Source organism: Miniopterus natalensis, chromosome 18, assembly GCF_054644295.1.
Source record: "Miniopterus natalensis isolate mMinNat1 chromosome 18, mMinNat1.hap1, whole genome shotgun sequence".
Taxonomy (NCBI): domain Eukaryota; kingdom Metazoa; phylum Chordata; class Mammalia; order Chiroptera; family Miniopteridae; genus Miniopterus; species Miniopterus natalensis.
In genome coordinates, this window is record NC_142098.1 from 36649489 (window position 1) to 36675634 (window position 26146).

The 26146-nt window shown below is 50.0% G+C and overlaps 2 protein-coding genes, 1 non-coding gene and 1 pseudogene across 3 annotated transcripts; 3 read left to right on the top strand and 1 right to left on the bottom strand.

The window, feature by feature from the left end:
• The first annotated feature begins 27 nt into the window (after nt 1–27).
• Nucleotides 28–2629, top strand: BLOC1S3 (biogenesis of lysosomal organelles complex 1 subunit 3). Its single transcript, XM_016212551.2, has 2 exons — nt 28–95; nt 541–2629. The coding sequence occupies exon 2, from the start codon at nt 550–552 to the stop codon at nt 1150–1152; it is 603 nt and encodes a 200-aa protein (XP_016068037.2). The 5' UTR covers nt 28–95; nt 541–549; the 3' UTR covers nt 1153–2629.
• Nucleotides 2630–14052: 11423 nt separating this feature from the next.
• On the top strand, nt 14053–24874 carry LOC107536738 (very-long-chain 3-oxoacyl-CoA reductase-B-like). Its single transcript, XM_087827257.1, has 11 exons — nt 14053–14206; nt 14535–14581; nt 18032–18107; nt 18347–18457; nt 18610–18677; nt 21877–21921; nt 22115–22149; nt 22357–22438; nt 23959–24024; nt 24382–24531; nt 24725–24874. The coding sequence occupies exons 1-11, from the start codon at nt 14053–14055 to the stop codon at nt 24839–24841; spliced, it is 951 nt and encodes a 316-aa protein (XP_087683383.1). The 3' UTR covers nt 24842–24874.
• Nucleotides 19420–19544, bottom strand: LOC148091070 (U4atac minor spliceosomal RNA). Its single transcript, XR_015716057.1, has one exon. It is a non-coding gene; the product is annotated as a U4atac minor spliceosomal RNA (small nuclear RNA).
• LOC148091071 (CBY1-interacting BAR domain-containing protein 1-like) lies at nt 22683–23582 on the top strand (annotated as a pseudogene).
• Nucleotides 24875–26146: the final 1272 nt, after the last annotated feature.

The window sequence follows — 26146 nt, forward strand, 5'->3', positions numbered from 1 at the left end:
TGCCCTATTGGTTCGGGCTGCCACTCCTCCCTCCGTCCAGACGCCGCACTTCCTCTGGGTACCGCATCCCGCAGGCTCCGAGCTTTCTCGACCCGGTACGGTTTTCGGTGATAGCGCTACCGTCTGTCCCCACTAGTGAGTGCACCCTCCCGAGTCCAGCTGGGGTGTCACTCCTATGGCCCTGGCACAGGTCCCTGAGCAGTTCCTGGAGCCCGTGTGAGCAGCTTCCAGGTGTGGCCTCTGCTAGGAGGCAAAATCGGAAAGAGCCCAGTTTGGGACCCTGGGAACTGCGGCCTCAGAGTCTTGGTCGAGCTGGTCCTCAGTTTCCCTATCAGTGCACTGAAGAGGCGGGGGTCCAGTAGCCCCGATCAGCGCAGGCAGGGATGATGAGTCGCTTTCACAGAAGAGGAAAACAGGGCCCAGGCATGGGAAGCAGATGCTCCCAAATCGCTGTGATAGTGGAGGGGCTGGGAATCCAGAAAATGCGCCTTTTAACCACCGCCGGGCGCCGCGTCACGCGGTCCCTCCTTTTCTCCGTAGCTCTGTGCCATGGCCTCTCAGGGTCGTCGGCGGAGGCCGCCGCGGAGGCCCGAGACGGTGGTGCGGGGAGAGGCGGCCGAGACGGATTCGGAGCTCTCGGCGTCCTCGTCGGAGGAGGAGGAGCTCTACCTCGGCCCCTCGGGCCCGACGCGCGGCCGCCCCACCGGGCTGCGGGTGGCCGGAGAGGCCGCGGAGACCGACTCTGACCCGGAGCCGGAACCGACGGCCGCGCCAAGGGACTTGCCTCCGCTCGTGGTGCAGCGGGAAACGGCCGGGGAGGCCTGGGGTACGGAGGAGGCGCCGGCGGCCGCCCCGGCGCGCTCGCTGCTGCAGCTCCGGCTGGCCGAGAGCCAGGCGCGCCTGGACCACGACGTGGCTGCCGCGGTGAGCGGCGTGTACCGCCGCGCGGGTCGCGATGTGGCCGCCCTGGCGGCGAGGCTGGCGGCCGCCCAGGCCGCGGGCTTGGCGGCCGCGCACAGCGTGCGCCTGGCTCGGGGGGACCTCTGCGCCCTGGCGGAACGCCTGGACATCGTGGCCGGCTGCTGCCTGCTTCCCGACATCCGTGGCGTGACGGGGTCCGAGCCTAAGCAAGACCCGGGACCGCGGGCCTAGCCTTCACCTCACTCCCCACCTGCCTCTTCGTTCTCGGGGAGGCCTTGTGACCTGGCTCTGAACCCTGTATAGCCCCTCTCCCATCTTGCTGTCACCCTCAGGGCGGACCCCACCCCTTGGATAAAGGGGTGTGTGTGGGGGGGTAATGGTGCTCAGCCCGTCCATCCCCCCCTCCCACCTTCTGGTTCCTCCCCTTGGTCCTGGCCCTTCTCCTTGGTTCCTGGCCTGTATCTGAGGCTTGGTCCCAGTCCCTGGGTAACTGGCCATTCCTTGATCTGTCTCCATCTTGGGGGCTCACCGTACCCCATCTCCTTGCACTTGCCTAAGTTTGGTTTTTGCTCCCAGGGGCTGATGCTGCTTCTTGCCACAGGAGCCCCAGCATCTATTGATGGGGGCTGCCAACCCCCTCCCTCTGTACAGACACCAGACTTGCACTGGTAGCACATCCTGCACGCTCCCAGCTTTCTGGCACAGATTTCTTTACCTCCTTGGCTCCACCTCTATGCCTGGGACACTAAAGGAATTTTGACCTCCTGGGCTGGCCCTTTTTTCCTCTCCCCAGGGCTGGCCCTGGTTCCATCTCCTAGTTTTAGCCCTTGCTCTGCCATCTCTTGGCTGCTTCACCTGGGCTTAGCTCCTCCCCTTAGGCCTGATCTGGTCTCCTGGGTCCAGTTCTACCCTTAGTGTTGGTTTTGCTTTTTTGCTTTTCCCATCCTGTTTATACTGCCTGCCTGATCCTGGGCTCTGGAAACCCCCTATTTCTGTCATCAGGCCCTAGATGGGTCCCCCTCGTGACCCAAGGGGTCCTCCTCCCCACTCCAGGCTCAAGATGCACTTTGCCTGAGCTCCAGATACAAAATGGGCCTCCTTCTGACTCTCTGGGCGGATAGTGGCACCCTTCAGGATTGAACTTCGGGTTCAATAAAGACTGCCTGGTACTTTGGGTGCAATACGATACCACTTTGCAGATAAGGACCACAAGCATGGTGTCTGTTTACTGTTGACCCCTGGATGCTAAGAAGACTTGGATTTCTGTTCCTTCTTCTGGCCCAGCCCCAGTCCCTCAGTCCCATTCACATTTATTACCCCTCCCCACTTTTTTATCCCAACCTAAAGTTGAGATCTGAGTCCCCGGGATGGAGATGTGCTGGAGAGCGCTCTATGGCAAACTCATTAAAAGACAAAACATTTACTGAAATGATCAGTTCCTCTTGTCTCCCCACCTGTGCTGGGGGTGGGTTGGTTAGTGATTTCTCTGAGAATGGGGTCCTTCCTGCCTGGCCTACTGAAGGTGAAACTGCAGCTGGAAATGGAAACTGCAGCCTGGTTCTACATATTTTGTTAACATACATTTACTGAGCACCTGTTCTGTATCTGTCCTGTGCTGGACACGGGATGCAACAACAAGTATGGCCCCTTGCCGAGCTCACAGCCCACTGGGAGAGACAGATGTTAATAAAATATTCTCATAACCTAATGGATAGTTTTAATAATTATGATTTATAGTTTAGTTTTGACTTTTCTGGCACCGTGATTAGTGTCATAAAGAGGTACAGGAGTTTTGGGAGAGTGTAACAGATCTTGCTGACCTTGTCTGGGGAGACAGACCGGGGAGGTCAGGTGGCTTTGCTGAGGAAGCAATGAGTGAGTCTGAGCTGAACCCTGAAAGTATAAATAGGTGGAACTGGATTCGGGTGGAGAAGAGTTGGCAGGCAGGAGGAGTAGTATATGCAAAAGCCCTGAATCAGAAGGGAGCATAACCTATTTAAGTAACAGAAGGTGGTGACCAAGGACGAGGAAATGGGCTCTGAGTAGTATGTGGGAGGAGGGCATATAAACATTTAGCAAGGGCAGCAAAAATAGGAATCAGCTGGTGGCAATGGCCAGCTGCCCCTGGAGATTTACAGAGCTGCTTTTTGGAAGGCAGCTGTGCTCACCACTGTATTACCAACATTTATTTTGGGGAGAGGGAGAGACAGAATTGACTCAAGGTATTTTGAGGTGAATTTTTGACTGTCCTGAGATATGCCCCAAGTGGGTGACAGTTGTTTGCACCCATTTAGATCTGGAGACTTTATGGCCTCCAGCTAGTGCCTTGAGAATGAGCGAGTCTATAAGATCACCCTGTTACTGGGAAATTTCAGTAGGGCTCAGGCTGCCTGTCGCTGTATCCAGTTCAACAGAGGCGGGGTTGAATCATATAAGGCATTTATTGGGAAGGCCGCCAACCAAGAAGACAGGGAGCCTAGGAGCATCCAAAACACGTCTTAAGGAGTGGCCTGAGAGATAAGGTTATTCGGAGCAAGCTGAGGCTGGGAATGGAATGCAGCTATGTGCAGCCATGGAAGTCATTCTTTTGATCTTGGTCACCTGGGGATGTCTTGACTCACTGTTAGGCCTGCCGGGCCATGCATCAGTCTTGATAAGACAGTATCTTAAGCCATTGTTCACAGCTGCGCCACCTCCTTAACTGCTTCAGCCCAGGATCACGGGGACTGTAGGGTGCAAAGGCCTAGGAGAAAGAAGCCTAAGGAAAAAAAACCTTAAATCCCTGCTTACATAAGTATATGTGCTCTACAATTTTATAAGTAATATCATTATATTTCAGATTAACCCAGGTGCTCAATCTTTGGAAATTATAAGTGCCCCCTGATTAGGTAAATTAGTTGATATCTATCAACCTTATACTCTGCTAAATCTTAGTCTTAAATCTGTCCTATTGCTGTAGTGCTAAAATCTTTGCTTCTGCCACACAGCGCCTGTCCGTCTTGGGGCAGACAAACCGGCAGGGGCTGGAAAAGAGAGGCAGACATTGCTGACAACTACACGAAATCAGACAAATGACTCTGAAAAGTAAAAAGACCAGGCAGGCTGCCTTTATCCCAGCCCAGCTGGGCAGCCAGGAGGGCGGGCGGCGAGCTCCTTAGTAAAGAAGCCTTCCCCTTGTTTAACATGGGAAAGAGCACCTTTGACTTTCTGTAACTTATGCTCTGTGTGTTCAGAGTTATCAGTTAGACTGAAGCGGCTCCTACCCTTAAAATCATCACACCCCTGACTGTGCCTGAGTAACAGGTAATCAATGGCGGCTCCACGTTCCCTGACCCGCCCTAGTTCCCTGCCCTCACTGGAGTGACAAATACAGTCACAGAGATATATTCAGCCTGGCTGGACAGATGGATTCCCCATCGCAGTTCTCATGTAGTGAGCTCCCGGAGCCTCCGTGGGAACAGGCTTCTGGGTGACATGAGTCAGGCACCGAGGGCACACAGGCTCCAGGGCTGTTCGTGGGTACATAAGAGATGCTGTTATTCCACATAATAAAACCGACCGGGGCAAGCCGTACATGGCCATTTCCATAGGATGCGGAGGAATTCTCCTTTGAGCAGTTCAATTATCATTCACTTTGTAACGACAGACAATTTCTCGGGCATCCTGGAAAATAAACACATTCTCCAAAAGAGGCTACTCCTGCTACCTTAACAGACAACATAGTGCCGTCTTTCTTAGCGACTACCGGACCCAGGCCGTATCAACCATCACAGGTTATATCCTTTGGTAAATATTGGAACGGGGTAGAATTCCTAAGAGTCTCTAGTGGGGTCCCGACCCCTACTACACATGAGGCAAAAGTCTGCTCAACACAGTTTCCTCCTGAGGTACAAAAGTCAGATGCATTCAGTATTTTCCTGCCTGGGAAACCCGAACATCTCACCCCGTTGAAGGGGCCTGAGTCTGCCCCGACAGGGACAGGAACACAGAGGAAGCGGCACATCACTGTTTCCTTAACACGGTCTCAAGGGGCGCGGTGGCTGGGCCCGCAGGGCCTTCGGAGCCTCTGCCCCGGGTGTGATGGAGCCAAGGCCTTATCCCGCCGGCTCCACGGCCCAGCTAGGGGCTCAGTGTTGCGTGCCAGGGTCCGCTCCACTTCTCTTCTAATTCATCTCCAGGTGACCCGACCTCCCACGTCTACAGGAGAACTCGGTCCCCAGCCGAAAAGGAATGAAGAGAACCTGGCAGGGGAGAGACCCGAGGGGAAGCAAGATTGCGAGCAGTTGCTAAGTGTTTATTCAAATGCTCTGCATATTTCTGCATAAGCGCACCTTGGTCTATGCGGGTGTTTCCTGTCTCAAGGAGGGTCTGAAACAGTGGGCCAGAAGCAATTTCATAGGGACTTAGGGCAGCCCCGCTTCGGGGGGGGGGGGGGGGGGGTGGGCAGCTCGGACTGGCAACCGGGCCATCGGCAGCGTCTGGCCCCAGTGTCGGTGAGTTCCTTTGCACAATTTTGCAATTGTCCTTTTCAGCGTCTGATTCATTCTTCCGACCTTTCCTGAGGCCTGTGATGTCCATGCTGAATGGAGCTCCATTTGGTGCACAAAGGCTCCTTACTTTCTGGTTACTCCGCTACAAAGGCAGGCCCCTTATCACTCTGCAGACGGCAGGGAGCCCACAGGGGGATTCTCTCCTGACCGAGCACCTTCACTCCTTCACTTCGGAAGCTCGCTCGCTTTAAGCGGGGAACTCCTCTCCCCCCGAGAAGGTGTCTACCAGATCTTTCCATCATCCCCTTGCTGGCATCTGAGTAAAATCTATTTGCCAGTCCTCCAAAGGGACTTGTTCGTGGTACTGGTGTCCCAGATGCGGTGCATTAGGAAGACTCTTTGGGTGGTTCCTCTGGCAAGTGATACAGTGTGACAGTTTGTCGCACGATCTTGTTCAACCTGGGGCCCGTTATCCGTGGCCTTGTGTGCTCTAGAAGGGCATCCCTTCCATAATGTGATGACCGATGTCCATACTTTAGCACCGGTTCTACTAATTTTTCTGGAAGGAGGATAACTCCGTTCTGATTCCTCCTCCAGCTTTGACTGTAGTTGAGTGTAGCCCCACCTTTGGGCTCTTTGTAAGTCCTGGTCCGAATAGTCTGGATTGAATTCAGTTAAATCAACAGCTGGAAGGAGGGGCAACAGTTTAGACATGACGACAGTCTTAGCCGTTTTATCTGCAAAATTATTACCTCTTGGTGGCCTGCACAATGCATGACTGCTACTTGAGCCTAATAATCAAATAGACATGAGACAGATTAGCAAGAGAAAATTACCAAATTTAATACATTCTCGCGTATGGGACCCCTGCATACCTGTGAGAGTCAGAGAGCCCATACTCAGGAGTAGCTTGGAGATAAAAAGGGAACATCTGGAGCCAGAGAAGAGGTAAGTTGCCTTGGGGCTTCAAAAGGTCATTGCAGGATAGTAAGAGCAGATCTTTAGTAAACATGTCAAAAGAAGTTATCCTCTCTCAAGGGCAAGGCCTCCAACTCAAATTCTTGTAGGTAGTTAAGGTGGGAGGCAGAGCCTTACCTGTTTGTCTCAAGACAATGAAGATGCTGTCAAAAGCCCAGACATTGGCCCATAAGGTGTTTATTGAGGAGGCCGCCAACCAAGAAGACAGGGAGCCTAAGAGCATCCAAAACATGTTTTAAGGAGAGGCCTGAGAGATAAGGTTTTTCGGAGCAAGCTGCAGCTGGGAATGGAACACAGCTATGTGCAGTCCTGGAAGTCATTCTTTTGATCTTGGTCCCCTGGGGATGTCTTGATAAGGTGATATCTTGACACTGTTAGGCCTGCGCTGCCAAGCATCTTAGTCTTGATAAGCCATTGTTCACAGCTGCGCCACCTCCTTAACTGCTTCAGTCCAGGATCAAGGGGAGTGCAGGGTGCAAAGGCCTAGGACAAAGAAGCCTAAGGAAAAAAGAAACTTAGATCCCTGCTCACATAAGTGCATGTGTTCTACAATTTTATAAGTAATATATTTCAGGTTAATCCAGGTGCTCAATCTTTGGCAATTATAAGTGCCCCTGTCAGTATACCTCAGAAAGCATGGGAAGGGCACTGGCAACCCCACCTGGCAGCCGGTTGGACCACATTTTGGCTGTTTGGTCAATTTATGCTTATGACTCTATGACGAAGAAGAAGATGGTTTTCTATTGTAATACTGTTTGGCCTATGTCTGATTTAGATTTAAGGGAAAGATAGCCTTTGTTTGGATGTCTGAATTATTATACTATCCTACAGCTTGAATTGTTTTGTCAATGATCTGGAAAATGGGAAGAGATCCCCCATGTACAGGCTTTTATGGCTCTCCATAACACTGAATCCAAAAAAAGTGCAACAAAGTTAATGGTAAAACTGGTCAGCTGGCCTGCCAGTTGCTTATCTATCTGGAAACTTAGACTCTACTGCCCAAGGCTGACCACCCTGCCTGAGGGTAGTAGCAGCTATTTGCCAGTTATTACAGGACAAATTAGCCAAGGTTCATGTTCCTCATCAGGTACTCGCACTTCTACAGCAAAAAGGAAACTTTTGGCTAAGTGCAGGAAGGATGGGGAAATATCAGGCATCCTCTTAGATAAGCCCAACGTGACATTAAAAGTTGTTACTACGTTGAATCCAACCACCTTACTGCCAGAGCTAAAAGAACCTATCTTAATGCATGACTGCGTAGAAACATTAGGGGAAGTATTTTCCAGCAGACCTGATCTTGAGGACTCTCCCACAGATGGTGCAGAATGGACTCTATTTGTAGATGGCAGCAGTTATATTCAGAAGGGTGAGTGACAAGCAGGGTATGCGGGGGTGACCAGGGGCTCAGGACCAGAAGCCCAGGCTTTACCGCCAGGAACATCAGCCCAGAAAGCAGAACTGAATGCCCTTCCCCGAGCACTTGAGATGGCTGGGGTAGGACTGTCAATGTGTATGCTGACCCCAGGTACGCCTTCTTAGTTTCACATGCACCTGGCTCTATTTGGAAAGAGAGGGGACTATTAACTGCTAACAAGAAAGACATTAAGAATTCCCAAGAGATTCTACATTTGCCAGATGCCGTACACCTTCTGGCTCCAGTAGCAGTCATGCCTTGTGCAGGCCACCAAGAGGTAATAATTTTGCAGATAAAACGGCTAAGACTGCCGTCATGTCTAAACTATTGCCCCTCCTTGAGACAGGAAACACCCGCATAGACCAAGGTGCGCTTATGCAGAAATATGCAGAGCATTTGAATAAACACTTAGCAACTGCTCGCAATCTTGCTTCCCCTCGGGTCTCTCCCCTGCCAGGTTCTCTTCATTCCTTTTCGGCTGGGGACCGAGTTCTCCTGTAGACTGGGAGGTCGGGTCACCTGGAGATGAATTAGAAGAGAAGTGGAGCGGACCCTGGCACGCAACACTGAGCCCCTAGCTGGGCCGTGGAGCCGGCGGGATAAGGCCTTGGCTCCATCACACCCGGGGCAGAGGCTCCGAAGGCCCTGCGGGCCCAGCCACCGCGCCCCTTGAGACCGTGTTAAGGAAACAGTGATGTGCCGCTTCCTCTGTGTTCCTGTCCCTGTCGGGGCAGACTCAGGCCCCTTCAACGGGGTGAGATGTTCGGGTTTCCCAGGCAGGAAAATACTGAATGCATCTGACTTTTGTACCTCAGGAGGAAACTGTGTTGAGCAGACTTTTGCCTCATGTGTAGTAGGGGTCGGGACCCCACTAGAGACTCTTAGGAATTCTACCCCATTCCAATATATACCAAAGGATATAACCTGTGATGGTTGATAGGCCTGGGTCCGGTAGTCGCTAAGAAAGACGGCACTATGTTGTCTGTTAAGGTAGCAGGAGTAGCCTCTTTTGGAGAATGTGTTTATTTTCCAGGATGCCCGAGAAATTGTCTGTCGTTACAAAGTGAATGATAATTGAACTGCTCAAAGGAGAATTCCTCCGCATCCTATGGAAATGGCCATGTACGGCTTGCCCCGGTCGGTTTTATTATGTGGAATAACAGCATCTCTTATGTACCCACGAACAGCCCTGGAGCCCGTGTGCCCTCGGTGCCTGACTCATGTCACCCAGAAGCCCGTTCCCACGGAGGCGCCGGGAGCTCACTACATGAGAACTGCGATGGGGAATCCATCTGTCCAGCCAGGCTGAATATATCTCTGTGACTGTATTTGTCACTCCAGTGAGGGCAGGGAACTAGGGCGGGTCAGGGAACGTGGAGCCGCCATTGATTACCTGTTACTCAGGCACAGTCAGGGGTGTGATGATTTTAAGGGTAGGAGCCGCTTCAGTCTAACTGATAACTCTGAACTCACAGAGCATAAGTTACAGAAAGTCAAAGGTGCTCTTTCCCATGTTAAACAAGGGGAAGGCTTCTTTACTAAGGAGCTCGCCGCCCGCCCTCCTGGCTGCCCAGCTGGGCTGGGATAAAGGCAGCCTGCCTGGTCTTTTTACTTTTCAGAGTCATTTGTCTGATTTCGTGTAGTTGTCAGCAATGTCTGCCTCTCTTTTCCAGCCCCTGCCGGTTTGTCTGCCCCAAGACGGACAGGCGCTGTGTGGCAGAAGCAAAGATTTTAGCACTACAGCAACAGGACAGATTTAAGACTAAGATTTAGCAGAGTATAAGGTTGATAGATATCAACTAATTTACCTAATCAGAGGGCACTTATAATTTCCAAAGATTGAGCACCTGGGTTAATCTGAAATATAATGATATTACTTATAAAATTGTAGAGCACATATACTTATGTAAGCAGGGATTTAAGGTTTTTTTTCCTTAGGCTTCTTTCTCCTAGGCCTTTGCACCCTACAGTCCCCGTGATCCTGGGCTGAAGCAGTTAATTAAGGAGGTGGCGCAGCTGTGAACAATGGCTTAAGATATCGCCTCATCAAGACTAAGATGCAAGGCCGGGCAGGCCTAACAGTGAGTCAAGATATCACCTATCAAGACATCCCCAGGTGACCTAATAATCAAATAGACATGAGACAGATTAGCACGAGAAAATGGCCAAATTTAATACATACTTGGGTACGGGACCCCTGCATACCTGTGAGAGTCAGAGAGCCCATACTCAGGAGTAGCTTGGAGATAAAAAGGGAACATCTGGAGCCAGAGAAGAGGTAAGTTGCCTTGGGGCTTCAAAAGATCATTGCAGGATGGTAAGAGCAGATCTTCAGTAAACATGTCAAAAGAAGTTATCCTCTCTCAAGGGCAAGGCCTCCAACTCAAATTCTTGTAGGTAGTTTAGGTGGGAGGCAGAGCCTTACCTATTTGTCTCAAGACAGTGAAGATGCTGTCAAAAGCCCAGACATTGGCCCATAAGGTGTTTATTGAGGAGGCCGCCAACCAAGAAGACAGGGAGCCTACGAGCATCCAAAACCTGTCTAATGGAGTAGCCTCAGAGATAGGGTTCTATGCGGCAAACTGAGGCCGGAACGGAACGCAGCTATGTGCAGTCCTGGAAGTCATTCTTTTGATCTTGGTCCCCTGGGGATGTCTTGATAAGGTGATATCTTGACTCACTGTTAGGCCTGCCCGGCCTTGCATCTTGGTCTTGACAAGATGATATCTTAAGCCATTGTTCACAGCTGTGCCGCCTCGGTAATTGCTTCAGTCCAGGATCAAGGGGGTATCAGAAATACAAAGCGAGTGCCCCCCAAATCAGCGATATTTGAGAATTTACACACCATCTCAATGTGGAAAGGGAGGGAGAGAGAGGCCACTTATGGGAGAAAAAATAATCTTTTGTGTGAAAGAGAAATGAGCCCTTAGGGACAGGTTATTTGAGGGACAATGTCTGTCTTGGGTGTGCTGCTGACTGCTAGTCTCGTCTCCTGGGATGAGAGTCAATCTTCCCTGGGCAATGAAACTCCTAGGGAGGCTATTTATGACAAGTGAGTTATTTATTTTATTTTATTTTATTTTTTTGAGGATCTGTTTTTAGGCAGATAAGGGAAGTTCAGAGAAAGCCTCGCCCACATTTGTTGATTCTCAAATGTTTTGTCTCAAAATAATCTATGTTAGCACCCACTCTCCAAGCGCCCTTCTCCCTAACACAGAGGAACCACTAGCCACCCAAATAAACAAAAGTTGAGGGAGTTCATTACCACTGGACCTGTACTACAAGAAACGATAAGTGGAGGTTCAGGGTGAAATGAAACAAAGTTAAACAGTAACTCTAAGGTATGAAGACATTAAGACCTGCCAGTAAAGGTAATGCATGGGCAAAGGTAAAAGCTGGTATCATTTTCATTTTAAAAAATGGTTTTAGAAAGAGAGAAAGGGGGAGAGAGAGAGAGAGAGAGAGAGAGAGAGAGAAACCTTAGTTTGCTGTTCCACTTTATTGGTGCATCATTGGTTGGTTCTTGTGTGTGCCCTGACCAGGATCAAACCCACAACCTTGGTGCTTTGGGATGATGCTTTACCCAATCAGGGCTGCTTTTTAATCTTTTTGAGGGATGCCCTAAGGCTAGTTGGAGTGCTCTTTTGTGTCACTCTTTCAATTTGATATAAGGTTCCAATAGGACACTTAGTTAGGATTAGAGCTCTCTAAAACATAGTTCAAATGTAAGAGTTTTTTCCAAATGAAAAGACCCCTCTGGCCATTGAAGAGTAGGACCTTCAAAGGCATTTTCATTCCAATGGAGACTCCATCTAATAAGCCTTTTCACGGAAAGACCAAGGGGTAATTTTCCTGGTTTAGAATACATTTTTACCATGGGTGCGAGAGCATCCCCGAAGTGGGTAGTGGATATAGCCCCCATGAGCTAAAGGCTGTAACCACAGAGCCAGGCCAAAGTCCTATCCTGTTTCTAAGGTTCTGAGTTAGTTGCCTTTCAGAGTCAACAGAGAAAAACTGCAAGGCATGAAGCCCAAGCATGTACAGAGGAGAGAAATCTGACCTCCAGCTGCATCCCAAACCAAAGCCTCCCCCTCCCCTCATGGAACCAAAGTGTAATGAAGTAGAAACTTCATTTTTAAATTTTTTTAAAATATATCTTTATTGACTTCAGAGAGAGGAAAGGAGAGGGAGAGACCTAGATAGAAACATCGATGATGAGAGAGTCATTGATCGGCTGCCTCCCGCACGCCCCTGACTGGGGATCAAGCCTGCAACCCGGGCATGTGCCCTGACCGGGAATCGAACCCCAGTCGCCTGGATCCTAGGTTGACGCTCAACCGCTGAGCCATACCCAGCCAGGAGAAACTTCATTTTTAAATATGATCTTTTCTCCTTTCCTTTTGGCTCACGCTGGCCTCATCCAGCGCCTGACTCACTGGCCTCCTTCTCCCGGGCACCAGCACTCCTTAATGATCAAGCCCTTATTGTCAGCATCCAAGAACCTAGAACAAAACAAGGGCTTAGGTCAGACTAGAGATAACATCAAGGCCTAGGTTGTGTTTTAGCTCCAGGGCTGGAAAAGCAATGGAAGGACACCGTGGCTGACATCAGGGCCAGATGCACTGACCAGCTACCCCCCTGCCCTAGCACCAAGCAATCAGTAGAGACAACGACCTTGCCAGTGACCCTGACTCCTTTAGTCACCACGATGAGTGATTTTCCCCTGTATAATCCATGCCCTGGAAGCCATCGGCGAGCCAGGTCTTCGAGCATTTGCTCATCTGTCTCCAGGCAGGGCCACTTCCTGAAATAGGCCCTTTCTTTCTTTGCTGCAAAAGCCCATTCCCTGCGGGGCTCTGAAACGCACACGCAAACGCACTCCTTTAGTTCGCTACCAAAAGGACCAGAGCATGGCCGGAACCCTTTCAGAAGTAAAGGGTCAATTTTCCAGGAAGATCCGGTGCTGAAGCCCCTTTCCTTAATGACCAAGTTCCAAAGTTCTGCAAGCAGCCCTGGCTGGTATGGTCCAGTTGGTTGGGTGTCCTCCGGTGGGCTGGAAGGTTGCTGGTTCAGCTCTGACCAGGGCACATGCCTGGGCCCCAGTAGGGGGCCTGCCAGAGGCAGCTTATCAAAGTTTCACTCTCACATCAACGTTTCTATCTCTCTCCCTCCCTCTCTCTAAAAATTAATAAAATCTTAAAAAAAACACAGTTTTGCAATCAAAGCCTGCAGAAGCACATACCAGCCTCTTCCCCCTAACCCCAAACCTCAGTCTTTGCCATTAAAAACTGTTTATTAAAAGCCACTGGGGGGGTTGGGTTTTAAGCTATAGCTTCTCATTCTTCTTGTTTGGCAACTTGCAAATCAAATGGCTTCGCCCTGGCTGTCGCTCAGTTGGTTGCAGCATCATACCTAGTACACTGAGCTGTCACTGGTTTGATTCCTGGTCAGGGCACATACTCAGGGTTGATCCCAGGTTGTAGTGTGAATGGGAGGCGACCGATGGATGTTTCTCTCTCCCTCTCCCTTCCTCTCTTTATAAAATTTTTTAAAAAAGATTACCAGGACCTGGGGGGAGGAAGGATGGAGAGGGATGTTTTTAACGGGTACAAAGTTTCTATTTGGGATGATGAAATATTTCTGGAAGTGGTGGTGGTGGGTTGCCCAACATTGTGACTAAATTTTATGTTGTGTATATTTTTATTATAGTAATGTTGTGCATATTTATGTGGTGTATATAATAATAATAAATATTAAGAACAAGTAAAAAAAAGAGAAACAGAATTTGTAAAAGGGGAATTTGAGCGAGGTCATGTAAAGGCATTGTAAGGGCTTTGGCTTTAGTCTGTTTGAGCAGGAAATCCGTAGATCAGGGTATTCTGACAAACTCTGTGTATTGACAAAACCCAAATGAGGCTCCCACCAGGTGCTAAGGTGAGTTCAGTGACCAAAACAAAGGTCACCTATGGGCGTCCTTTACCCAGCTCTGTGGGAGGAGAGCCGAGGCTGTCCCTGGGCCTGCAGGGAAGGGGCGAGGTGACATTCTGCATAACGGTGACTTAAACAGATCGCAAGGCGCGGTGCTAGGGCAGCTGCCCGGGTTTGGCGGGGAGAATAAAGCTCGGGGCCTGGCCGGGGGGCGGGGCCAGATGCTGGCGGAGTGGGCGGGGCCGGCGCGGGCGGGCCCCGCGGGCGCGGTGGAAAGGGCTGCGCCCCAGCGCGGGCTCGGGACTGGACCCAGCCGCCGGGATGGAGTGGGACCCGCTGAGAGCGCTGGGCGCCGTCACCGCCGCGAGCCTGCTGCTGTGGGCGGCCTGGGCGGTGGGCTGCACGGTCTACGTGTACCTGCTGCCCCAGGTGCGCCGCGGTGCCCCTTGGCTCAGGGCGCACGGAGCCTGGGCAGGTAAGAGGCAAGGGCTCTGTGCCAAGCGGGTAGCGATGGGCATCGCAGGCACGAGGACAGACGACAGGCGAGGGCCCCCAATCACGGCAGAAAGCCCCCAATCAAGGGAGTTCTGGAAGCAAGAGAAGTGAAGGCTGGGTCAACCAGGACAAGGGAGGCGCCGAGTCCCCGCAGCTGCCCAGGTGAGGGGAGCAGGTGTCAGACCCCGCAGGTGAGGCATGAGGGGCCCGTGCTGTGTGCGCGTGGGTCTCAGCGGCAGGGGCTGAGGGGGGGCTGCGGCAGAGTGTCAGGCCACCCCTCCTGCTTGTCCTTCTTCTCTCCTCTCCAGTGGTGACAGGAGCCACCAGTGGCATCGGCAGGGCCTATGCACATGAGGTGAGCCGGGGCCTGGAGCCCGTGGGTGGCGGGGGCTTCCCCGGTCTGTTTGCCTGTTGTCAGCTGCGCCTACTAGACGGGGAATCGCATAGCTCGTCTGGTTCCCTCAGACACCCTCTCCCTCAGGAAGCCTTCCCTCTGCTCCCCAGCCTGGGTTCACGCCTTTACACTGGGCTTCTACAGGCTCTTGACATTCCCCCATCGCCGCCCTGCTTCATTCATCCAAAGCATATTTATCGACCACCTCTATTGCCAGACGTCTTCCAGGTGCTGGGGGAAAGCAGTGAACAAAACAGATTTTCAAACTTGCCCTCGTGGAGCTTACGTTCACTAGAGTGAGGGGAGACAGGTGTAAAAAAAAGATAAATAAATAAAAGGTAGTGGGTCAACTGGCTGTAAGGGTTAAAGAGAAAATTAAATCACAAAAAGAAGAACAAGGAGCCCTGAGGATGTGCAGGGCTCCAATTTTTATGTAGGGTGATCGAGAGGTGTCACTGAGAAGGCAACGTTGAGAAAAGACCTGATGGAGGTGAGGGTCACATGGATAATTGAGACATGACTTCCAGGGAGAAGAAATAGCTCATGCAAAGGTTCTGGAGTAAAGGAGCATTGTTACTGAACCAAAGAGGACCCACCCACTTGACTAAACTTTAAACACCAAACTGTGTGGTGGAAAAATTAAATCAGTTTATTAGCAGGGCACCAAGCCAGGAGAATGGTGAGCTATCACTCAATATCCAAACTCCCTGATGGTTTTTCATCAGGGTTTTTAAAAGCAAAGATTGAGGGGTAGGGGTAGGGCTTAGGAGTCAGGGGCAAAGCCGATTGGTTAGTTTTTGTGCAAGCTTCAGCGGTTTTCCTTTGTCTCATTAATTCAGTTCCTGAGGGCCTTTTGTCTGGTGCTTTCATCACTGTGGTTGATAGACCTAACTGGGTTGAAGAACCAAGATTCTGCAAGATATCTCAGAATTGTGTGTCAGCGTGGTTACCATTAAAGCAAAAGGCAGAAACTAACTCCCATCTTGTGACCATTGTTATGGTTTAAGCTATCATTGTTTTGGGCTTAACTAGCTGTATTATCTGTTATCTCACGCAAAGTGTACTTCTAAGCATTTTTCCTGGAAGTTGATTTACAGGCAGGCCCCTGGGACATGACTAACATAACCTTATTAATCTTTGACTGGAAGCTACATGACAACCAAAGCACTTGAATCATTTAGTTAAAGCCTATGCCAGTATCTCTAAACTCTGTGATCCACATACCTAAATGTGTTTACTGTGGACTGTTGTTTTCAGCATTGCTTGTTGGAGGAGCAGGAAGGCGGCCACTGTGATTGTATCAGAGGGAGAGGGAGAGGGGAGCAGATGAGGAGAGATGCAATTTCAGGGCAGATCATGGAGAATCTCGTGGGTTATTCTGAGGATTTTAATACTTACTGAGATGAGATCCTGGGAGGGTTCTGAGCAGAACAGGAATATTATACTGCAGGAAGTGAGGGTGGAAGCAGGGACATCCGCTGAGAGGCTGTTGCGAAAACCAAGCAAGAGATGCTGGCAACTTAGACCAGGGTGATAACACTGGAGGTGAGAAGTACTAGGATTCGGAATTGATTTTGCTGGTAGAGCAGATAACGCTAAGGAAGGTTCCTCTATACCTCGGTTGCTGAGAGGTTTTTGTTGTTGTGTTATTGTTGTGTGGGTTTTTTTAATCATGAATGGAGGTTGAGTTTTGTCAAATGATTTTTCTGGTCTTATTGAGACGATCCTGTGGTTTTTCTTCTTTAGTCTGTTTATATGGTAAATTACATTGATTGATTTTTCAAAGGTTGAACCAACCCTGAATTCTTGATATAAACCCCACTTGGTCATTATATATATATATATATATATATATATATATATATATATATATATATAAATATATTGCTGGGTTTGATTTACCAGTATGTTGTTGTTGAGGGTCTTTGTATCCAAGTTTATGAGAGATATTGGTTTGTAGTGTTTTTTTTCTTGTAATATCTTTGGGTTTTGGTACGAGAGTAATGCTGGCCTCATAAAATAAATTACTACAAGATTTTTTACCAGAGCACCTCAAAGAATGGAGCTGCAGTTACTGAGGTGGGGTTGAACTGAGGGAGGAACAGGTTGCTGGGAGACAGACAGGAGTTTAGTTTGGGCCATTTTAAGTTTGAGATACCAATCAGGCGTCCAGGTTGAGAAGTATGCAGTTGGGGGGGTGTTCTGGAGTACAGAGGGAATGTCCACGTGGAGATAAACATTTCAGCATCATCAACATCTCAATGCCGTTTATTTATTTATTTATTTTAGAGAGAGAAAGGGAGAGAGCGAGAAAGGGGGGGGAGAGAAACATGGATGTGAAAGAGAAACATTGGTCAGCTGCCTCCCATACACACTCCAACCGGGGATCGAACGCACAATCTGAGTATGTGCCCTGACTGGGAACCCACCACCTTTTGGTGTGTGGGATGACACTCCAACCAACTGAGCCACATCAGCCAGGGCTCAAGGCAGGTTCTGAGCAGCAGAGGGAGGGGCAGGTTTGTGCCTTAGAAACAGCCCCCAGGTGGGTGGAGGGGTGAGACTGAGTCTGTCACGGGCACCTGTGTCCCCAGCACCACCCAGCAAAGATCAGGTGCCAGTAAACACATTTCGAATAAATGTATGAATGAAGAAAGGAGCGAACACTTGAATGATTGAATTTTTTTAAAAAAATACGTTTTGCCCAGCGGGGTGTAGCTCAGCAGTTGAGCAGTGACCTAGGATCCAGGAGATTGGGGTTCGATTCCCGGTCAGGGCACAGGCCCGGGTTGCAGGCTAGGCAGCCGATCAATGACTCTCTCATCATTGATGTATCTATCTCTCTCTCTCCCGCTCCTTTCCTCTCTCTGAAATCAATAAAGATATGTTTTTAAAAAAACCACATTTTTATTGATTTTTTAAAGAGAGAGGAAGGGAGAGGAAGAGAGAGAGATACAGAAACATCCATCCGCTGCCTCCTGCTGGGAGCCGGGCCAGCAGCCCGTGCATGTGCCCTGACCGGGAATCGAGCTGGTAACCTACTGGTGCATGGGGTCGACGCTCAGCCGCTGAGCAACACCAGCCCGGCGAATGATTCACTTTTTATATCACCGAGAACAAAAGCCAAAGTCCTTACGGGGGGCATTTGAGGCCCTGTCTGGTTCCTTGCCCAACTCATGAGCTGCTCCACAACTGGTCGCTTCGCTCAGTGCTGGCGGCCCGGTGCCTCCCTCCAGGCTGCCACCTTTGTGCGGGGCCTTTGCACTTGCTGTTCCTTCTGCCCGGAATGCTCTTTCCCCAGAAGGCATGTTCCTGAGAGCAGCCTTCGTTTTTCTCCTTCGTTCACCTCGGCAGCCAGCGCGCAGCACATATCCGTGGAATTAATGAGTAAGCAAATTAAATTCCCCGCAGCTCTCCCGGAGAGGCCTCAACATCGTCCTCATCAGCCGAAACCTGAGCAAGCTGGAGCATGAGGCAAAGGAGATAGGTGACAGCCCCCCCCTCCGGAGGCTGGGCAAGCTGGGGATAGGGGCTGGGCTAGGTTGGGGCGAGGGCTGCAGCCTCCCCTGGGACTGGGCTGGACCTGGGCCTGGTGAGGGGGGGGGGTCGGGGGGGGCGGAGGGGGGGCTTCCTCCGGGGAAGGGAGGATGGGGCTGAACGCGGACGGGGTGGCCGAGCTGGGGCTGGTTCCAGCTCAGGCCTGGCTCCCGATGCCACTGTCCCCAGAGCGGCTCCATGGCAGGCTCACTCGAATCATCCAGGCTGACTTCACCGGGGGCTTGGAGATCTACGAGGCCATTAAGACCGGACTGAAGGACCTGGAGATTGGAGTCCTGGGTATGTCCCCAAGCTTGCTTGGAGCAGCCGCGCCCTCAAGTGCCCCCACGCTCACCCTGACCCGAAGCCCTCTGTGGCCGCCCTCCCTCTGCCCCAGTCGGTCTCTCTGGGACTGTTGGAGGGACAGAGACATCTCATTTCCTCTCGCTCAGTGAACAACGTGGGCATGTTATATGCTAATGTCATGATGAAGCTGCTGGACTGTGAGAACTTCGAGAAAGTGAGTGAAACCCACTAGTGCCCTCTCGGCACCTCTTGCTCCCACTACTGCCCTCTGTGGGAAAACTCACGCAGCTCCTGGCTTTGTTGGAAGAAGGCACTCTATTGCCTCCTGTTGGAAAACTGTTTTCAAAGCTGCGAGTCTGATGTCTAGGCCGTGGAGCAGGTCCCGTGATGGGGCGCCTTCTGCACTGCCAGCCAGTACAACTGTTCAACCTGTCTGGTTCTGCCCTTTTCTGTTCTCTGGTGCTAACTTTAGGGGGGGGGGGGAGACCTACATGGGAAAACCAGTGCCTGCCATTTAGAGTCTGTGGTTTTTATTTTTTTTTAAATATACCTTTATTGATTTCAGAGAGAGGAAAGGAGAGAGAGAGAAACATCAATGATGAGAGAGTCATTCATTGAGCCCACAACCCGGGCATGTTCCCTGACAGGGAATCGAACCCTGATCACCTGGATCCTAGGTCGACGCTCAACTGCTGAGCCATGCCCAGCCGGGCTAGAGTCTGTGATTTTTAAATTTTTATTTGGGATCATTCTTGAACCCATGGCTTCTTTTTTCTTAATCACCTGTAGATATATCCCCATACTTCCGATGGGAGTCACATGGTCTCTTGTACCTCAGTTTCAGGTGCCTGCCTCTTTTGTTAAATGAAATATTATCTATAGGGTTTTTAAAAAATCAAAGTTATAAAAGTCACATAGTTCTACAAGAGTTGTTTAAGATACCTGATACTTTTTTTCTCTCCAAAAATTGCACCCAGGAAAAGCAGAGCTGTAGCTGATGTGAGCGTGTTGTTTGGGCATTAGCAGTAGTGCCCTCCCCACAGGCCCAGTGGGCGTCGTGCAGCCCCGAGAAAAGGATGGTCAGATATATATTTATAGTGTACCTTTTGATGTCTCAGGGTCAGCCATTATTTAGGGACCGCCCACAGTGGAAGATGAGGAATAGTTCCAGTTCACAGACACCTGTGTCCACACCACACACATCCTCCCAGGTTCTAGTCCCCAGCTGATATTTCACAGATGTGGCTACAGAGCCACGTTACTGTGCATATGAGAACGCTGTCCACAGCTGAGCCATGTAGTAGACTAGGATGAGTTTTCCTTTCTTTTTTTATATTTTATTGATTTCAGAGAGAGGAAGGGAGAGAGAGAGAAACATCAGTGATGAGAGTCATTGATCGGCTGCCTCCTGCACGCCCCCTACCGGGGATTGAGCCTGCAACCCAGGCATGTGCCCTGACCGGGAATCAAACCGAGGTCTCCTGGATCCTAGGTCAGTGCTCAACCACCGAGCCATGCTGTTCCTTTCTTGGACAACTTTATTCTCCCTGGAGTGAGTCATTTTTGTCTTGATTTTGCACTTCCTTGAGTTTCCATGTACTTATCGCTACTTCAACTCCAAACTACAATCCAAAAATATGAAAGAAGTTCAAGCCATTTCATCTTCTTGCTGAACTTGTTACCCTCTTTTCCACAAATCCTGGGACCTCCCTTAATCTTTCTCCTAAGAAGCCCCCGTTTTCTCTATCATGTCATAGCATTGTTTGGTTTACTCCTTCATTTTGTTGAAACATATCCTTTAGTAGCTGCCTGATAAAGAATGCATGGATGGGTCCTGGCCAGTGTGGCTCAGTAGGTTGGAGCATTGTCTGGTACAATGAAAGGTTGAGGGTTCGATTCCTGGTCAGGGCACCTAGTACGTAGGTTGCAGGTTCGGTCCCTGGTTGGGGCGTGTATGAGAGGCAGCTGATCCAATGTTTCTCTCTCACATTGATGTTTCTTTTTCTTTTTCTCTCTCTTTCCCTTTCTCTCTCTCTCAATCAGTAAACATCTTCAGGTGAGAATTAAAAAAAAAAGAATACATAGATGGTAAAATTTCCAGCTTTGTTTTCTATCAGTTATGTGACTTTAGATAAATGACTTCATTTCTCTGGGCCTCAGTTTCATATCTATAAAATGAGAATAAATACTTTTCCTGGCCTCACAGGGCTGTTATCACAATGGGATGAAGTAACACACATATATCTAGGTTGTGTGTTCCATAAGTGTTAGCCTTTACTATCAGACAGACAAAACAGAAGATCGGATGGCTTTTAAATGTTAAATATTATTATTTCAAAGTTATGCATATGCTTATTTTATCAAATTTAAAGAGAGGCTAGCTGCATATTCTGCCTCTAGTATTAGAGGAGGTTGTTGTTTGAGACTGACTCTGCAAATGAGAATGGAAAAAAAAAATTTTTTTTTTAAATATTTTTGAAATAGTTGTTCGAGGGCATTATACAACCCCTAAAGAAAGGAGGAATTGTAGCACCAAGATTTGAGGGAAGGGAGAATCCAAACAGGAAAATTTGACATTTGGAGCAACATTTCCCTTCAAGTGGCTGAGAGACATTGATTTGCAGTTCCACTTATTTGTGCATTCATTAGTTGCTTCTTGTATGTGCCCCCACTGGAGATCAAACTGGCAACCTTGGTGCACCAAGAGGTTGCCGGTTCGATTCCTGATCAGGGCACATGCGTGGGTTTCGGGCTCGAGTTGTGGGCTCGATCCCATGTGTGGGGCGTGAAGGAGGCAGCCGATCAATGACTCTCTCATCATTGATGTTTCTACCTCTCTTCCTTTCTCTTCCTCTCTCTGAAATCAATAAAGACATATTTAAAATAAATAAATAAAAATATAATAAAATGTGGTAGGTATTTTTCCTGTATGCATATGAAAGCATGTATGTGTCGGTTTTGTCCGGATGTCAGGCAGCCTGTTCGGTGCTGTACCTTTTACAAGTAGCCATGTATCTTGGAAATTATTCCAATCAGAAGAAATAGCTGACCCATGCTTTTGACTTGCTGCACAGTGATGCATCTGGGCTACACTGTGTTTATTTAGCCACATTCCACCAGTGACCAACGTTGGGGAGGTCTCCTATTACATGCGACTACAGTGTTGCAACCAATATCTCTGGACATAACTCATTTCCCACATGTGTGAGTATCTTGGGAAGGAATAAATATCCAGAAGTGGAGTTGATGGGTCAAAGGGTGGGTGCATTTTAAATTCTAGTAGCTCTCTTCTACTTAAAAGAGAGAAAAACAAATGTGTTCCATCTTAAAAGAAAAGTAAGCTAGGAAATAAAAGGTGGGACTTGAGGCAGGGTTGGTGAAGGGAGGGACTGATGGTTCTGTTTTCTTCCCAGCGACTCTCGGATGTTATAAATTGCAACATCATGTCTGTGGCCCAGGTGAGACTGGGCTAGGGGGAGCTAAGTCCACTCTGGGTGATCCCCAGACACCCCTGCCTCTGGGCCTGTCCGGTGGAGAAGGTGCTAGGGGAATACTCCCCAAGGGAAGGTAGGGGGTGGGAGTGAACTTGAGGATGGGGCAGGTGAAAGGGTTGGAAAGGGAAAACGAGGCCCTTCCCGCTCTTCTCTACAGATGACAGCAATTGTGCTGCCCCAGATGGTCTCCAGGTAAGAGGCAGCCTTTTTCTCTCCCACTCCGGGTCCTCCCCCATCCAACCTCCAGGCTTTTTCCCTTTCCCAGTTGTCCCACCTACGTTTCCAGCTCTTCCCTGTCCCTCTGACATTTCTCAGATTAGGACATGGCTCAGGGGTGGAGGGGTGGGAATCACCTGGATCCTCTCCTCCCCGCCTTTCAGCTAATGCTTCCCTCTCCAGGAGCAAAGGCATCATCATCAACATCTCTTCAGTTTCTGACAGTAGGCCCTACCCATTTTTAGCAGCGTACGCAGCTTCTAAGGTACCCAGACCCCACAGACTGGGGCGAGGGCTTGTCTTGCCTGGGATTCCTGCCATAGCCCCGAATGCATGTGTGTGAGAGAGAGAGACAGAGAGGCAGAGAGACAGACAGACAGGGGCATTGGGACACAATCCAGCAGTTTTTTAAAAAAAAAAAAGAGAGAAATGGGCCCCGCGCACGCCCAGGCCCTTTGCATCTGCGTCCTTGGGCCCAGGCCCAGGGCCTCGGCGGTGCACGAGGCAAGATGCTGAGGCACAGCTTGGAAAACCCGACGCTCAAACCAGACAACTGCAAAATGCTGTCACAATTGTGGAGAAGCATTTGGGACAGCTGTGCCAAATATTTGCTGCTTGTGTGCGGAAAGCTGCCAGACTGCGAGACAAAGCAGACCTCCCGGCGAATGAAATAAACGTGCACGCCTCCACAGGGACCCCGAATTTTAAAGCAGGGCCTGCAAAACGTCGCTGATGAGTTTGCCACACTTCAGGGTTATCGACAGGCAGAGGCTGAAAGACCTGAAGCCAAAGTAGTTGACCCATTGAAAGCTTATGGAACTATTGTAAAAATGAAACGAGATGACCTCAACGCAACATTAACAGCCGGGAATCGAGAAGCTAAACAGTTAACTCCGTGAGAAAGAACCCGGCAGCCAAACCCATCTGACCGACGTGTCAGTTCGCGGGCAGAAGCCGAATTGCAGACGGCTGCCGTGGATGCCACCCGAAGGGCTCGTCGGCTAGAGGAAACCACTGACAGTTTTGAAGAGCAGAAAATAAAGGATATACGACCATATTTTCAGAATTTGTCACCATTGGAATGCTAGTGCATGGCAGAGCTTCAGGAGTCGTCACTGCCGCCTGCCGGAGCATACAAAAGGCTGACCACGACGACCACCTGGAGGCTCTCCCAGCCTCTCCGCACGGCCACATTGCTCATCTCGCCTCGATGCTGCGAGAGCAAGCTCAGTCGCCTCTTCAGAGTTACTGTCAGCTAAGTGTGTGCCGGGAACAGGTCCACCTGTCGACTAAGAGAGGGTCAGCAAGCAGATGATGATGATGATGATGATGACGAAGGCAATTTTTTTAAACTTCACATTTCCATTTTTATCTTAAATGACTTGGAATCCAGAATTACTAAACTGTAAAGCTTTATACTGGCTTGATACATTAAACTTCAAAATGAAACCCTACTGGAAATGGAAAATAAAGGAAATTTAATGCTAACTAAATAAATAAATTAATTAAATAAATAAAATAAGAAAAGAGAAACGGAGGCTAGGGCAGGAGAGCGCAGTGAGGTGGGGAGATCGGAGCCCGGCCCTGGGGAGAGCGCGTGTGTGGGAATCGAGGGAGTGCTTAGAGCTGGAAGCCTTCGGGGGTTGCGGTGAGGACTTGGGGCGGGGGCTTGGGAGCCTTCGGGGGTTCTAGGAGCAGGCTCGGTGCTGGGGCAGGGCAAGCGGGGGCTGGGGGGGCTGCACACAGGCTCCCGAGCCTGAGGCCCTCCCTCTCCTTCCTCCACAGGCCTTTGTGCGAAGCTTCTCGCAGGCGCTGAGCGCAGAGTACCTCTCCCACGGGGTCACCGTGCAGGTGCCTGGGGGGGGGGGGCACGGATAGGACGGGGGACTGGGGGGCTCCTGGGGACCTGACCCGAGCGCAGCTCCGAAGGCCAGGGGCTGGGGGGAGGAGCTTAGAGACAGTGGGGCTCACGGGGGGGGGGGGGGCGAGGCAGGGATGTCCGACAGGACCCCGACTCTGAAGGCCTCGCAGGGGGCGTGGCCTGGAGGCGCGGGGGGGGGGGGGCGTGGCCTGGAGGCGCGGGGGGGGCAGAGGGCGTGGCCTGGAGGCGCGAGCAGCAAGTGGGTGGGACTCAGATCCTCAGAGGTCCTAGGAGCTTAAGCTGGGGCGAGAGGGGAGTTCTTCTCCTTACCCCCCTCCTTCCTGCAGACCGTGAGCCCCTTCTTGGTGGAATCAAACATGACTGATAACATAAAATACCGGTCCATGGTACTGAATGCCCAGGACTTCGCTCGGCAGGCGTTGGACACCCTTGGCCTCGCCTCCCAAACCGCTGGGTGCTTCACACACGCTGTGCAGGTACGTTCGTGGGGCACCTATGAGCCAGAGCCGGAAGGGACGCCCCCTGGCCCAAGGCCACTAGTCCTCCCTCTGAAGGGAGATGTCCAGGGGCGGGGAGGGCCCCCACCTTGGGCTGGGGAGACAGAAGAGGAGATGGGGAGGGGACCCACGTGTGGGGTGTATCCTGATTCCTGGTACCTCTTCTTCCCAGGGTGCCCTGGTGGCTCTCTTCCTGCCCAAGTGGCTTTGTGTCAGTCGCTGGGGACCAAAGTTTTTATTTCTGCTGAGCAATATCGCAAAGACAGAGCCCTCTGACAAAAAGCCTTGAAAAGGTGTGGCTACTTGCCTGCCGGACCCCCCCCCCCCCAATCCTGGGCCAGGGCTGTTGACGTTAGCAAAGATGCCCCATACCTGAGAATAAATGACAAGCAGACCCATGGAACAGAACTGGACATCTGAACATCTGGATATTTGGTGACAACTGTGTCATCTCAAACTCCTGACAGAAAGATGGCATTTTAAATATGTACACTGAGACAACTAGACAGCTATTGGGGGAATATATATGTAAATGTACATAGACTAGGAGGATACGTGAATGAAAATTCCTTTCCATTCTGGGGTGAGAGAATCTTCCTAATACAGAAGGTGAAAAGCAACAACAGAATCATATAGAACCCTAGGTAGTGATATGTGGGACTTACTTTTAAGGAAGATGTACCGATGACCACAACTTACTTTGAAATGCATTGAAAACCCATTTGATGGCCCGGCCAGCATGACTCAGTGGCTAAGCATCGGCCTATGATCCAGAAGATCTCAGTTTGATTCCTGGTCACAGCACAAGCCCGGGTTGCAGGCTCCATCCCATTGGGAGTCGTGCAGGAGGCAGCTGATCAATGATTCTCTCTCACTGGTCTTTCTCTCCCTCTCTCTGAAATCAATAAAGATATATTTTTAAAAATAATATTAATTAAAATGATTCTGAAGTAGCATTTCTCACCTATAAAATTGGCACAAATGCATAAGCCAGAAAACAGCTCTCATGCATTGCTGGTAGGCATGCAAAGTGGTACAGCCTCCAAGGGGAGAAATTTGATAATAGCCGATTAACAAAGCAATTTAAGCTCTCAGACCTAGCAACAGCCCCTTCCAGGAATATACCTTAAAGGCCCACTTCCATGCTCAAACAATCAGGGCTGAGAAGACCTCACCTTGGGGTGAAATTTGCTACCTGCAGAGAGCAGAAGGGAAGCCCGCATCTCTGGAACAGGTGGGGCAATTTTCTCTTGAAGGTTTTTAAACCCATAGAAGTTATAAGACTAGTATCTGTATACCCATCATCTGGATTCCCTGCACATTAATCATTGCTTAATTTGCTCTTATATCTTTCCATGTTTATGTGATGGTGACAAATGGACCATTTGAAAGTAAGTTAAGACATTGTGATCCTTTTTCCCTAAAGGCTTTAGCAGGTAATTCCTAGGAAGAAAGGCACCCAAATAACAACAATGCAGAGATGGAATTGAGGAAATTTATCATTGACATGTACTATTTTTAATACACAATCCATATACAAAAATTTTCCAGTTGTCACAGTAATGTCTTTTTTAGCAATGTGTTTTCCTGTTTG